Consider the following 12,827-nt stretch of genomic DNA (forward strand, 5'->3'; position numbering starts at 1 on the left):
TATAATGTGATTCCCCTGTGAAGGCTGAAATTATCTCCCTTAATCCCCATGCATCCTTTATCTCTGGCCACTTTCTACTTGATGCTTCTCGTGTAATCCCTGATGTTATTCTGCAGTTAGGGGGAGAGGGAGTGTGGGGCAGAGGAGCTTCTAGGGGGCCTGAAGTGTCTCTCTGTCTCTGTCTCTCCCCGCCCCCAGCCTCTGGGCTCTGCCAGGAACTGCAGAGAAGAGTCATGTTCCTTTCTGGGCCTTGGTTTCTTCATGCATATACTATGGGATTGAGCTGGCAAATAGTGGAAGACTCCTCCACCTCTAACATTCTTTGAGCTTAATAAATCAACCAGCGTATTTTAGGTTCTCCCTACAAAATCTGAAGCCTTAACTCTCTATCCAAACTCTACCCCATTCTTCTGTGTGTCTTTGGAGTGATCATTCACCTTCTCTGGGCCTTGGTGCCCTCATTTACAAGTTGGGAGGTGATGAGAGTCAGCTGATCTGGGCAAGTTAGGACCTAAAGAGAGCCTTGGATGTAAAGGTACCTAGTGTAGTTCTTGGCAAAATAAGTTTCTTAGTCAGCTCGGGCTGTCATGACAAAACACAAGGTAAATGTGCTGGCAGGTTTGGGTCTTGGTGAGGATCCTCTTTCTAGCCTGCAAACTGCCGCCGCTTCATTGTGTGCTCACATGACTTCCTCTTAGTGTGTGAGTGGAGAGAGAGAGCAAGAGAGGGCTCTGGTCTCTTCCTTTTCTTGTAAGGACACTAATCCTATTATGGGAGCTCTGCGCTCATGATCTCATCAAAACCTAATGACTTTCCAGAGGCCATCACATTGGGGGGTAGGGCTTCAACATAATGAATTTTGGGGGAGGGAGACAAACATTTAGTTCACAACAATAAGGACTAGTCAATATGGTTGAATTGGTTGGTTCATCTGGGAAGAATGAACGGACTGCCTGCTGCACATAAGGAGCAGCGAAATTGTACTGCAGGAGTAAAGGGAGGGTCAGAGATGCACCCTGTCCTCCAGTCAGCCGGCACAGAGATTTTAGATGAAAGGTTGGGAGGTAGTAGCTAAGAAGGAGATGAGGGAGAGCGGATCCTAGGATCTGAAGAAGAAATAAAGCAGAGTGGTGGAAGTGGGAAGTGGGGAGTGGGGAGATCGTGCCTGGAATCCCAAAGTGACTCTTGATGAGTAGACATCGGCTGGAGGCCCCAGAACATTTTCTGGCCCTTCAACACTGAGAATGGATGTCTGCTGGGGGACAGCAGCAAGAGGGGTAAGGGTCTGGGGGTGCCAGTGACTGATTCAGGAGCTCTGAACGGCGGAGATGTCTGGGACTTCCGATGGGCTGGGGCTGAGGGCTGAGAAGCCCAGAGGTAACCTGCTTGACCCTTTCAGGGTCTTCACCACTCTGGCTGGGAGGCCGGGAAGTGCTGAGCGGGTGTGCAGAGGAGGGCAGCCGTGCTAACAGGGGATTCGGTCCCGAGAGCACTGCTTGAGGGTACGGATGGTGGTGATGACCCTGTAAGTTAGTGTCCTCACATTTGCAAGGGGATGGAATTGGCTACCCTCATTAGTGTCATTTTTGTTAAGATTTCAAGATTCCATCTAGGTGCCATTTTTAAATCTGTTGAAAAATATACCCCATGCTGATCACTGGTCAGTTAAGTGTAACCATGCTACCTTCGCCCCTGCTGAATTAATAGTGTCCTGGGCAAAACATGACAAACATATTTGAGATTTAGCTGTTTCATCTGGAAATGAAGGGTGACATTTGTGGTCCCGGTGGGCACTTTCACTTGAGTATTAGATGCCTCCCAACATTGCTCATGAAAATAAAGTAATATTGGTAACATTTTTTGCCCAATACCTGGTCTCTGTTCTCCATATTTGTGGGCGGAGGGAACTATGGGGAGGGCAATTCCATTTAGGGGGTTTTCATGTAGCTTTTCTTCAGGCATTACTGACCTCGAGGAAATCTCCCGGAAAGAGAAGGGGGCAAATCTCTGAGTCACCCATTAAAATCCCAAAGGTCTCTTTGGAGACCCATCTTGAGTGGTTGCGTTGGATCAGTTTGTGCAGTGCTCGACAGGCTGACTCTCTCAAGGGCTCCAAGTGACCAAATGTGACCAGTAAGTTGGTTTTTGTAAAAGGCAGCCTGAAGAAGAAGCTGGTGATGGTTGGGCGCCGGCTGTTCCACCTTCGCTCGAGGGCCCGCCGGGGTGCCGGTCCCTGCCTGGCCAGCAGGCGGCGCGCACGCGCCGTGGGGCCCGGAGGGGAGGTGGGTCTCGCCCCCCGCCCCGGAGCGTGCGCGCGCCCGATGCCGGGGCCGCGCACGCCGGGGCTGGGGAGCCATTTCCGGGCGGGGAGGGGCGGGTCCGCCGGCGGTCGGACCTCCAATCTCGGTGGCGGCGGCTGCAGGGGGAGCCCGCGCTCCGCCGCCCGCGAGTCGGTCGCGTGGTGAGGAGGAGCCTGGCCGGCGAGAGGGAGAGGCTCAGGGAAGGAGCGGGGAAGCGGACTCGGGGCAGGGGAGTGCAGGAGGGCCGCTGAGGCTCCGGAAAAGGGAGGGTCGGGCTGGGGCGGAGGGCTCCAGGGTGGGCAGGGCAGGGGGGTGGAGGGGAGGGGAGGAAGGAGGGCCCGGCGGACCGAGGGGCGCGGGATGAGTGTGGGCGCGCAGAGCCCCGAGGTTAGAGGGAGCGGGGGGGTACCCGAGAGGGAGCGGGCTCTGAGACCCCACTCCCTCGGAGGTGGGAGCGGAGTGGGGCAGCAGGGATCTGCTGATCCTTCCGAAGAGAGGAAGGGCTCCGGGGTGGAAGCGATGGAGTCGGAGCGAGGCCAGGAGGGCTCTGGAGGCTGGACGCTGGGCTGGGCTGCCCGCGGCGTCCGATCTTCCGCCCTGCTGCGTTGGCGGGCTGGGCTCCGGGGCTCCGGGGCTCCGGGGCTCCGGGGCTCCGGGCCGGGTCGGCGGCGCGCTGGGCGTTTCCGCGGGTGTATACCTGGGGGGCTTGCTTGGTGGGAGGCTGGGTCCGGATTCGTTTGGTCGGCTGTGGGAGGGAAGCACAGTGCCAGCAGGATTCTGATTCGCTGGCTTGGGTGCTGGGGGTGGAGTGTCATATCTGCGAGTGAAATCGGAGCTCTCAAAGGAGCGAGAGAACCATTTCTTGACTGCTCTAGCGACTCTAGGCGGGCCGAGGCGACAATTTAAAGCTTTAGAAGTAAACAGACCTGGTTCCCTCTTGCAGAGGGGAGGCCCCGGGAGGACGGCTGGGGAAGGAAGATGCCGAGTACGGACCTTCTGATGTTGGTGAGTCTTTCCCAAACATCCTCCTTGTTAGAAGGCACTTGTCCCTTAAGTTTTATTTTTAGTCTAAAGGATCTGAGTGTGTGGCTCTCACTTCTGATGCTTGCTTTTGGTAGCTGAGCATTTCTGCCACCTTTTATTTTGGGTTTACTGGTTGGGATGGATAAATGACTGGATTAAATATACGAATATATTTGTATTTAATGAGTATGAAGACTCTTTTACAGAATTCTTGCAATTGATTTTAATCTCTCCCTTCCCATACTACCAGAACAGTTTTAAAATTTCTGTTAAATTTTGTCCGTGTCTGCCATGTATTCGTTTATAAGTGTTTGTCTCCCAGACTAGAGTTATGATTCCTCAAGACAGATAATCATGTCTTACTTGTTTAGAGATGAATAAACAACTGTCATGGTGCTCTGTGTATAGTAAGTGCTTAACAAATGCTTGTTGAGTTAAACTAATTTGAATTTAAGTTCTTTTGTTGGGCTGAGGAATATGCCTGCTTTGGTAGAGTCTGTTTTTTCCTCTCGAGATCTTTCCCTGCCCTTTTTTTTTTTGCTGAGCAGGGAGAACAGCATTGCCAAATGAGTGTTTACCGAAATGAGGTTTTATTCTTGGGACATTTATGATTCCATAGAGGCTCTTTATTGCGAGTATTGTGGGGAGCCCATGGCTTTCCAATAGCTCTCTCGAAAAAGAGCATTTTGTTTTTAATAAGCTACTTCTCTGAGTCTGATGGCTCTTTGTGGGAAAACACAGATTTCAGAACAATTCATTTCCCTCTCTTTATCTCACTATCTCAGAGAGCTGGTAGCTGTCACTGGGAAACTGGCAAAAAAACCTAGCAGTGAAGGTTTTTTTTTTTTATACCCAGTCCTGACTTTCTGAAGTGGCAAAACCTGCAAGATCTGTGGGACGGATAAAGAAGAAAATTAAGTGGTGATTAGTTCCAGTTTGAGGCAGAGAGCAAGGATGGTTTTAGAGACGTGGGTAAATAGTTGGCTTATTCACAGATCCTGATAAGGAGTTCACCTAAAGTAGCTTCTTGCCTCAAATTTCATGATTGTCAGTAGATAATAAATAGCCTTATTTATTATGTGATTTTAAATTCTTATCGCAGGAGCCACATATTAGAAAAATTGGGAGCTATACATAAGCAAAAGGAAGCAATAACCAATAATTATACTACTCAGAAATAGGCACCTTAGAGGGTTAATGCAGAATGATTTGTAACGATTGGCAATTTGTTTTTCCTCTTACAGATCAGTATGTTTATATAAATTAAGATTTCTGGTGTAAGTAGGCTACACCTTCATGCCCAGAGATGCGCTTGTGACTTCTTGGGCCCGTGGGCTCTCTTGAACAGTGTGATCAGTCACTGCTTTTTTTATTCAGGATGTTAACTTGGGCATCGTTTTGTTTTGAAGTATTTCTCTGGCCACCACATTAGTTTTCATTTCCTCATTTGATAATCTAGAGTATTGAGGGTGTTGATTTGCTTGTTGGTGTAAGGAATTAACTCACACGGATAATGACTGGCTCTTGAGAATCCTCACTCTCTGAGGATTCTGTGTGTGTTCCTTGAGGTGCTTTCTCTGGAAGAGTTGTCATTCCTTCTTTGTGTGTGTTGTGCTCTTTGAGGCCAGATGGTAAAGAACCAGTGGCCAGGGCCGGGTTCTCAACGGGGGTAGTAAATGGTCATTATCTGCCTTCTTTAGCTACTTTGTATGAAGCAGAAGACATGTTCTGGGCCCTCTAACTGGCAAGAAAGGACCCCAGTTAATAAAAAATAACCTCCATGCAAGGCAGTGTATTGTAGCACCCCAGAAGTAGAAGCAATCTTGCAGGCCGTGTGATGCAACTTCTTACTTATATTGTATGTGAATCCTTTTTAGAGCATCTCTGATGAATGGATATCCCATCATCCATCCTTTCTGCTGGGGGAATAAGATGGGCGTAAGCTAGGACACAATCCAAGGTGGATCCAGGAATAATAACATAAATCTGGTAGCTAACATTTATTGAGCAGGTATTACATGTTAGGTGCAGAAATAGATACTCTACATATTCATTTAATTTTCGCAAAAACCCTTTGAAAAATATGCTGGCATCCTCCTTTTGTAGGTGAAAAACCAGGCTTAGGGAGGGTACTGCAGCGATGAGGTGGTGGAGCCCCGTTTTAACTACAGTTAGTCTGACTTCAAATCTCTCCTGTTCTGCTTTGTGATGCTGCCTCTGGGCCACATTGCTCATAAGGGACAGAGGTTGCTGAGCTTTGTGACTGATGGGACATGGTTTGTGTAGGGCGGGAGAGCTCTGCCCTCTGAGGGGGCACTTTGGAAGTGTGTGGGGGGGTGCTTTTGTTTTCTAGTATGGTCTTGTCTGAAAACATATATTTTATTATATACAGATCTTCTGATTTATTTTCTCGTACCTTGCAGTTAGGGCATTATATTGAAATTTTTAAAAGTTATGTTCGTAGAGGTCTTTGAATTCCGTTTCAGAACAATAAAAGGGCATATAAAATATTTGTTCGAAAAAGAGGGCATTGTGTTTGATAGGGTTGGAAACTACTTGTATGGACAGTATCATGTGGCACTAAAGCATGAAGATGAACCGGGGTCCGTCCATGATAAGCCTTGTACCCCACTCCACGGAGCTGGGGCTGTCAGTGTTCAGTGCCTTCCTGCCCTTCGCTTTGCCCTCGTTTGATAAGGGTGGTTTGCCTTTTTCCGTTTGCGCACTTATGTCATGAACTGTAATACTTTCCACCTGTGTCTCAGAGATAATAAAAGGGGTGAGAGTATTCATCTGAGACCTGCGGTGCTTTCAGGAGGATTTCAAGTCCGGGAATTTTTTTTAGCAGTTTCTCTCCTCTTTGGCAACCATTCTTTTCACCTGTGTTCTCCTCCTTCCTAGTGCTGGGGAATGGTGTCACTTTTCAAGTTGTCAAATACTTAGCGCTTTTAAGAAAAGAGTACTTTATAAAGCTAAGTCTGCTCCTTTGGGTGGCTTTTCTCTTTTCTCATCCAGTGAATCATATGCGCTCTGATAGTGCTGGGCGGAGTTTGAGAGTTTATCTAGGGCCAAGGTTCACAGCTGTGATTTTGCTTCCCAGGAACATTTGGCAATGTCTGGAGACTTTTTTGGTTGCCATACTAAGTGCTAGAGGTCAGGAATGCAACTACAGGCTCTACTATGCACACAGCACTCCACCACCAAGAATGATGTGGCCTAAAATGTCAGTAGTGCTTGGGTTGAGAAACCCTGGTGTAGGGTTCCTGAACATAGGGAATAGCATCTGCGTAGCCCTTGCATTCATATTCTCGCATGAGAATGAGTCTTTTCTTAGAGTCTAGTGGGTCTGTTACAGTGCTACTTGGGGTTATTTTGTCCATGGACCAAGTCCTGCTGCTTTGGAATATATATATTGGACAGTATACAGCACAATCTTCTGTGAAACAGTAAAATCTTAAGAAATGCTTTTCTTCGCAACATTTCTGAAGCACTCTTGATGTGGAAACAATAAGCCTGTCTCAGTTTTTTGGGGGGAGTTCAAAATGGAATCTTTCCAGATCTTAGAGCTTTCTCTTTGAAGCCTTGACTCTTTCTCAGGCATGCTTTCTTTCTGAATGTCAGGTAGGATTTGAGCACTAAACCAAAAGATGGGCACTAAAAGCTCATTTCTAGTATTTGAATCTGGTGTTTTATTTGTAGGACTGTCTAGAAGGAAGGGAAAATTTATTGGGACTGGTAGGACCTTTAAAATTTTGTTGACCATTTGAATGGCCCTTGTAAGATGAGCACTGTATTTGGCATTGTTCTAGTCTTACTGGTAAAGCAAAACTATAATAACAAGTCTGATAATTTCTCCAGCCATTGGTCTAAAGGAAGGAGGTATTATAAATAGATAAACCTCAAATCCCAGTATTTGGCTTGGCTTTGCAGTCTGTGTGTCAGGAATTTTTAGTAACATTTGCTTTCTAAGCTTTGCCCAAACATACAGTTTGTACACATTGGTGACAGAACTGGAAATCATTTTGGGATTAAGAATTTTCCATAGGGAATTGATTCAGAGTGAATCAGTCCGTATGTGGAAACATATAGAACACAATTACTGAGAGAAAAACCATGCTGGGGGGTAAGGGGAAATCAGCATCCGGGAAGGTGGAATGGTGCAGGCTGAAGAGTAGGTTGGGTATATCAGTTATCTCTTGGCACCCTCCAATAGTGTGATTGAGGAGAAAAAAGGACTATTTACAAAGCTGGGCAGAGTTAAGAAGACCCGTAGGAGTTGGTGAAACACCTCAGGGCTAAGAGCCATCATCATTCTTAGGCCTGAATGGGCAAAGAGAGAGTAGCTTCCGGAACTTAGAAAGTTTAGCTGGAGGAGAGGGTAACCTGTAGGAATGCTGCCACTGCCAATCGGTACCCTAGCAGGGAGGGAATCAAGGGGAATAAATACCTCAGACCCTTTCTTTTCCCACCCTCTGATCTCAGGCTGGAGCCTTTCATTGGCCAAACCCAGCTGGAAACCAGAGGATAAGTAAGGAGGCTGGGAGATTTAATTCATAGAGGGCAGCCCTGTGAGGCACAGAGAGGTGGAGAAGGTTGGATAGGGGATCTGGAGGAGCCAAGGGAAGATAGCCAGCATGCTAAAGTTGAGGTCAAGTTAGTTCTGAGAGGCACAGGCGAGAAGATAGCTTGTTAGCAGAGTCTTGAAGAACGATAGAACATGGAATGTTACAGAAAAGGAATGTTCTCACTGATAACAGAAGGATAGATTCAGCGCAAAATGTTGCCACAGCTTTGGCAAGGCCCGAGCTGCTTTTTTCCAGGAGTAGCCTTAGAATCTTAATTGCCTGAAGGGCATTGAGAAATCCTGCAGTCCAACTTCCCTTGCTGTGTGGAAATCCTTTCCACGGTGCCCTGCCAGGGGTGGGTGCAGAGTGCTTTCTCAGGGAGTTCTTTCCATTGTTGGACAGCTTTAAATGTAGGAAGTGTTCCATTTGTCCAGATCACTGATATATCTGGTAGGGTTAGGTTTGGCTGTGTATAAAAGAAAAACTAGGGTAACAGAGATTTTCAAAAGGTAGAAATGAATTTCTCTAAAGTAAGAGAAGGCCAGAGTAGACCCTTCTTGGCTGATATGGTCATTCCTAGGCCTTTGAGGAGGTTCCACCATACACGGTGCATCCCCTCCTGGTCCAGGATAGCTGCCCTGAGCTTGAGCTGTTATGTTCATGTTTTATTTGGTAGGAAGAGCAAAGGCAAGGAAAAGGGCTTGCTCTCCTTTTTTTTTTTTTTTTTTTTAATTTTTTAATTTTTAAAGATTTTATTTATTTATTCATGAGAGACAGAGAGAGAGAGAGAGAGGCAGAGGGAGAAGCAGGCTCCCAAGGAGCAGGGAGCCCGATGTGGGACTCGATCCCAGGACCCTGGGATCATGACCTGAGCCGAAGGCAGACGCTCAACCATCTGAGCCACCCAGGTGCCCTTGCTCTCCTTTTTAATCAAAAATGTTATCATGTGAAATTTATTACACATAGAGAGTTATATAAAGCACATACCTACATTTTAAAGAATAACAATAAAACAGTCATACATCTATCCCCAGGTTAAGAAATAGACTATTTACCCCCAATCCCATGTGCCTCACCCTGATTATATCTCCTTTCCTCCCCTCTAGGGATGACTATCCTGATTTTTGGAATAATTATTCTCTTGCTGTGTTAAAAAAAAAAAAAGTGTTACCACCTATGTATATGTCCCTTTAGTTTTGTTCATTTTTTTTTTTTTTTAAGATTTTATTTGTCAGAGAGCGAGAGCACAAGCAGGGGGAGCTGCAGAGGCAGAGGGAGAGGGAGAAGCAGGCTTCCTGCTGAGCAAAGAGCCTGATGTGGGGATTCCATCCTAGGACCCTGGAATCATGACCTGAGCTGAAGGCAGACGATTACCGACTGAGCAACCCAGGCATCCCTAGTTTTGTTCATTTTTTAACTTGCTGTAAATCGATTTGTATGTATTTTTTTGTGATTTCCCTGTGTTGCTCCGTATTTGTGAGATTCATCCATGTTATTACCTGTAGTTTATGAGTTTTAGTTCATTCATTTTCATTGTTGCCTAGTACTTCACTGTATGACTACCACAGTTTATCCAATCCATGATGATGGACACTTCGGTGGCTTCCAGTTTGAGGCTTTTTTGAGCATTACTGTAGTGAACTTTCTTGTATATGAGAAGTAATCAAAAGTGTAAGTTTTTCTGGGATTTATTCCTGGGAGTAGAATCGCTGCATTGTAACTTCGCTAGATGACAAACTTTGCGGAAGAAGTCAATACAGTTTATACTGCTAGCAATAGTTCTTGTTCCTACACAATTTGACAGACTTGGTACTTACAAGGGTTTTTATATTTTTTGCCATTCCAGGAGGGTAAAATCTAATTGATTCCCATATGCAATTCCCAGATTACTCCTGAGGTTAAGTGTCCTTTTCATTGAATATTAACTATTTGGATTTCATGTTTTGTGGGTACCTCTTCCAGTCTTATGCTTTTTCAATTATTTATTTCTCCTTGTGGTTCTATTAGATTTTGTTGTACGTATTTTGAGATTTTGTTACTAGGTGCATACAGATTTAAAATTGTTACATCTTACCTAGTAAGTTGCACTTTTAGCCTAATAGTGCATTTTGATTTAATATAATATAGCTAATTGAGCTCCTTGTCATGAAATGGGCAAACTGTAAAGGTTTGATGAGTGAATGAGTGACATGCCTATTGTATAGGCAGAAACTGCAGAACAGTCTTCCTCCTGGTTCGTTTTTCTGGCATACTGTTGCTTATGTGGCCTATTATCCCAGGCAGTGGATAAAATCACTTCTGAATTAAAAAAGAAAAAAGGTAGTTTTCTTTTTTGAGATAGAACTTGCATACAGTAAAGGGCACGAATCTTAATTATACAGGTCAGTACTATTTGCATGTGGGATACACTATACTCGCCGCCCAGATACTAAGAATGTCCAGCCTCCCAGCAAGTTCTTCCTTCCCTCCCATTTGGACCCCCAGAGGTTATCCTTCTCACTATAGATTCGTTTTGCTGATTTTTGAACCTCATATAAATGGAAACATACAGTATGTTTTATTTCGAGTGTCCTTTTTGCTGAATCTGTGAGATTCAGCCATGCTCTTATGTAGCAGTAGTTTTAAAAACCATAGCTGTGCGGTTTTACATGTATAAAACAGGGCAGTTTATTCCTTCTATAGTTGATGAACATTTGCGTTTCTAGTTGTTGGCTGTTTTGAATGAACATGTCTTTGGGTAAACATAGCATTGCCAGGTCTGAGGCCCACTGCCAGACAGGTTTCCCAAGTGGTTGTACTGATTTATACTCCCACAGGGTTTTCTTAATGTGTAACTTGTGCTTTTAGCTTTTAGGCAGCAAATCCTAAATTTCTGTTACCTGCACACTAGACGTGGGAGATAGCATTGAGAACTCTGTCCTGAAGTAGGGTAGGCACTTGTAAAGTGTGAAATGTCCTTCCTTTTCTCTAATTTCCCCGGAGAGTAAAAGCCTACTGTGTTCTTATTTATCTCGTCTCTAACTTTTAATAAACATTTGATGGAAAAGAGCAGCCTTTGTTCTCTGTTAAGGGCAGAGTTTAGATTTGTAAAACACCATTTGTAACAGTGAATTCCAAGGTAAAATCATAGTCCTCTGGAACTCTTTGGAATCCAAACAGCTGTTGTGGTATATTTACTGGGGAGACCTTTTTTTCTGGAGGCTTTTCTGAAAGCATTTAAATGTATTCCTTTGAAATGCATTTTGGCAGGTAGGACTGATGTATTCCCTTTTAAAACCATCTTGAGTTCCAGTCTTACTGGTGCTGAGACAATTGAGGCAAATAGAAAATTCTGTTTTCATACTCTAGAACTTGAGGCCAAATATAAGAATGCCATGGGGGACCTGCTCCTTGTCTAGATGCACTGCAGCCAGGGCGGACAAAGGCCTAGGAGTATGCTCCGCAGCCCTTTTTGATAAACTTGTGATTTCAAACGCTTTCCCAAGAGTCATAACAATAGCAGTCAACAGCAATCTGTCCGGATGCCTGAAATCAGGCTTATGATCTGTAAACATGAGTAGGTAACCGATAAAATCCTGTTTTGTAGATAAGAGGGCACTTGGCAACCTTCTGATTGAATTAGATAGTTGAAGGCTGAGAGTTGACTTAAAATCTGTCTTATTAAATGGAGGTGCAGCTCACTATTAGCATGTATTTCATTATTGGTGTCTGTAAGAAAATACAACGGAGGCATGGGAAGCAAACCACTTAAAGCCTCTCCCAGCTCTGCCTGTGGGACTTCGCCTGGGACATCGCAAAGCTTACTTTTCCTTGCTGCTTACTGAAAAGGAAAGGAGAACGTTTATCATCAGAGACTCATTCAGGTTCATCAAATATTTAGTAAGCATTTATTATCTGCAGTCAACCTCTTACTACCTGACTGCATTGAATATTCACAACAACCTGTGAGTAGACAGATGAGTGTATCTTTTTTGTCTTGGAAACTTTTTGTTGAATTGTAACAATGGCATCTGTTTTTGCAGATGAGCAAAATCCAGCTGCATAGAGGCTCGGTCATGGGCCAGAGGTCACACAGAGCTAAAATTAGAGTAGAAGCCTCTGATCACTGGTCCAGACTTTGGAGGGCACCACAGCTGTCTCTGACTCTCAGTGAGTCCCCAGGAGTGGTGATGAGTGTCGGTTCAGAACAGCGCCCAGAGCTGGCTGTCCCTTTCCCACACCCTCGGCAGTGGCTGGAGTATGTGTTTATGAGCTGCCAAGGGAGAAAGTATTTTTTTAAGAATTCATCATTTTAGCAGTTAATAATTCTATTTACAGACTCTTAAAAATATATACTTTTAGGCAATAATGACCTGCTTTGTCTAGTTTATACATAATTGCTCTACAGATTTCTAAGTTGTTTTTAGATACCTAGTTAGGATTGCTTTCCTTTGGATTCCAAAGCTTTACTCTCTTTTTCTGGAACTTCAGGGTTTCTGCTGTTTATAGCCCGTATGGGAACTTTTTTTCAGAAAGGCCTTTGGGTTTTGGGGGTTTGTTTTGTTTCGTTTTTTATTTTATTTTTATTTATTTATTTATTTTAAAGATTTTATTTATTTCAGACAGAGAGAGAGAGAGCATGAGCGGGAGAGAGGGGCAGAGAGAGAAGCAGGCTCCCAGCTGAGCAGGGAGCCCGATGCGGGGCTCGATCCCAGGACCCCGGGATCATGACCTAAGCCGAAGGCAGATGCTTATTAACCAACTGAGCCACCCAGGCGCCCTTCGTTTCGTTTTTGAAAGAAAGCCTGTGAATCTTAGGTGGTTCGTCTTAGCTGAGAGAACATTTGGTGAACATAAATGAGACTGCTGGGTCATAATGCCTTTTTTTTTTTTTAAAGCATCCAGTTCATTGGTTTTCACTATGTTCACAGAGTTGTGCAACTATCACCACAATTTAGAA

At 44.9% G+C, this 12,827-nt stretch overlaps 1 protein-coding gene across 3 annotated transcripts in view; it reads left to right on the plus strand.

Annotated features, from left to right (window-relative positions):
• The first annotated feature begins 2,450 nt into the window (after positions 1–2,450).
• The window catches only part of LOC118018400 (sphingosine-1-phosphate lyase 1), a 56,665-nt gene continuing 46,288 nt past the window's right edge, over positions 2,451–12,827 (plus strand). The window contains exons 1-2 of one of the 3 annotated variants that reach the window (XM_035016880.1): positions 2,451–2,499; positions 3,244–3,305. In XM_035016880.1, the coding sequence (XP_034872771.1) occupies positions 3,279–3,305 (27 nt within the window). In that variant the 5' untranslated portion in view covers positions 2,451–2,499; positions 3,244–3,278. Of the gene's footprint in view, positions 2,500–3,035; positions 3,306–12,827 lie in introns of those variants that run through there. The other 2 variants (XM_035016870.1, XM_035016890.1) reach the window with 2 other exon arrangements.

This window comes from Mirounga leonina, unplaced genomic scaffold (assembly GCF_011800145.1).
Source record: "Mirounga leonina isolate KUSES-001 unplaced genomic scaffold, KU_Mleo_1.0 Mir_106, whole genome shotgun sequence".
In the NCBI taxonomy this organism is placed as follows: domain Eukaryota; kingdom Metazoa; phylum Chordata; class Mammalia; order Carnivora; family Phocidae; genus Mirounga; species Mirounga leonina.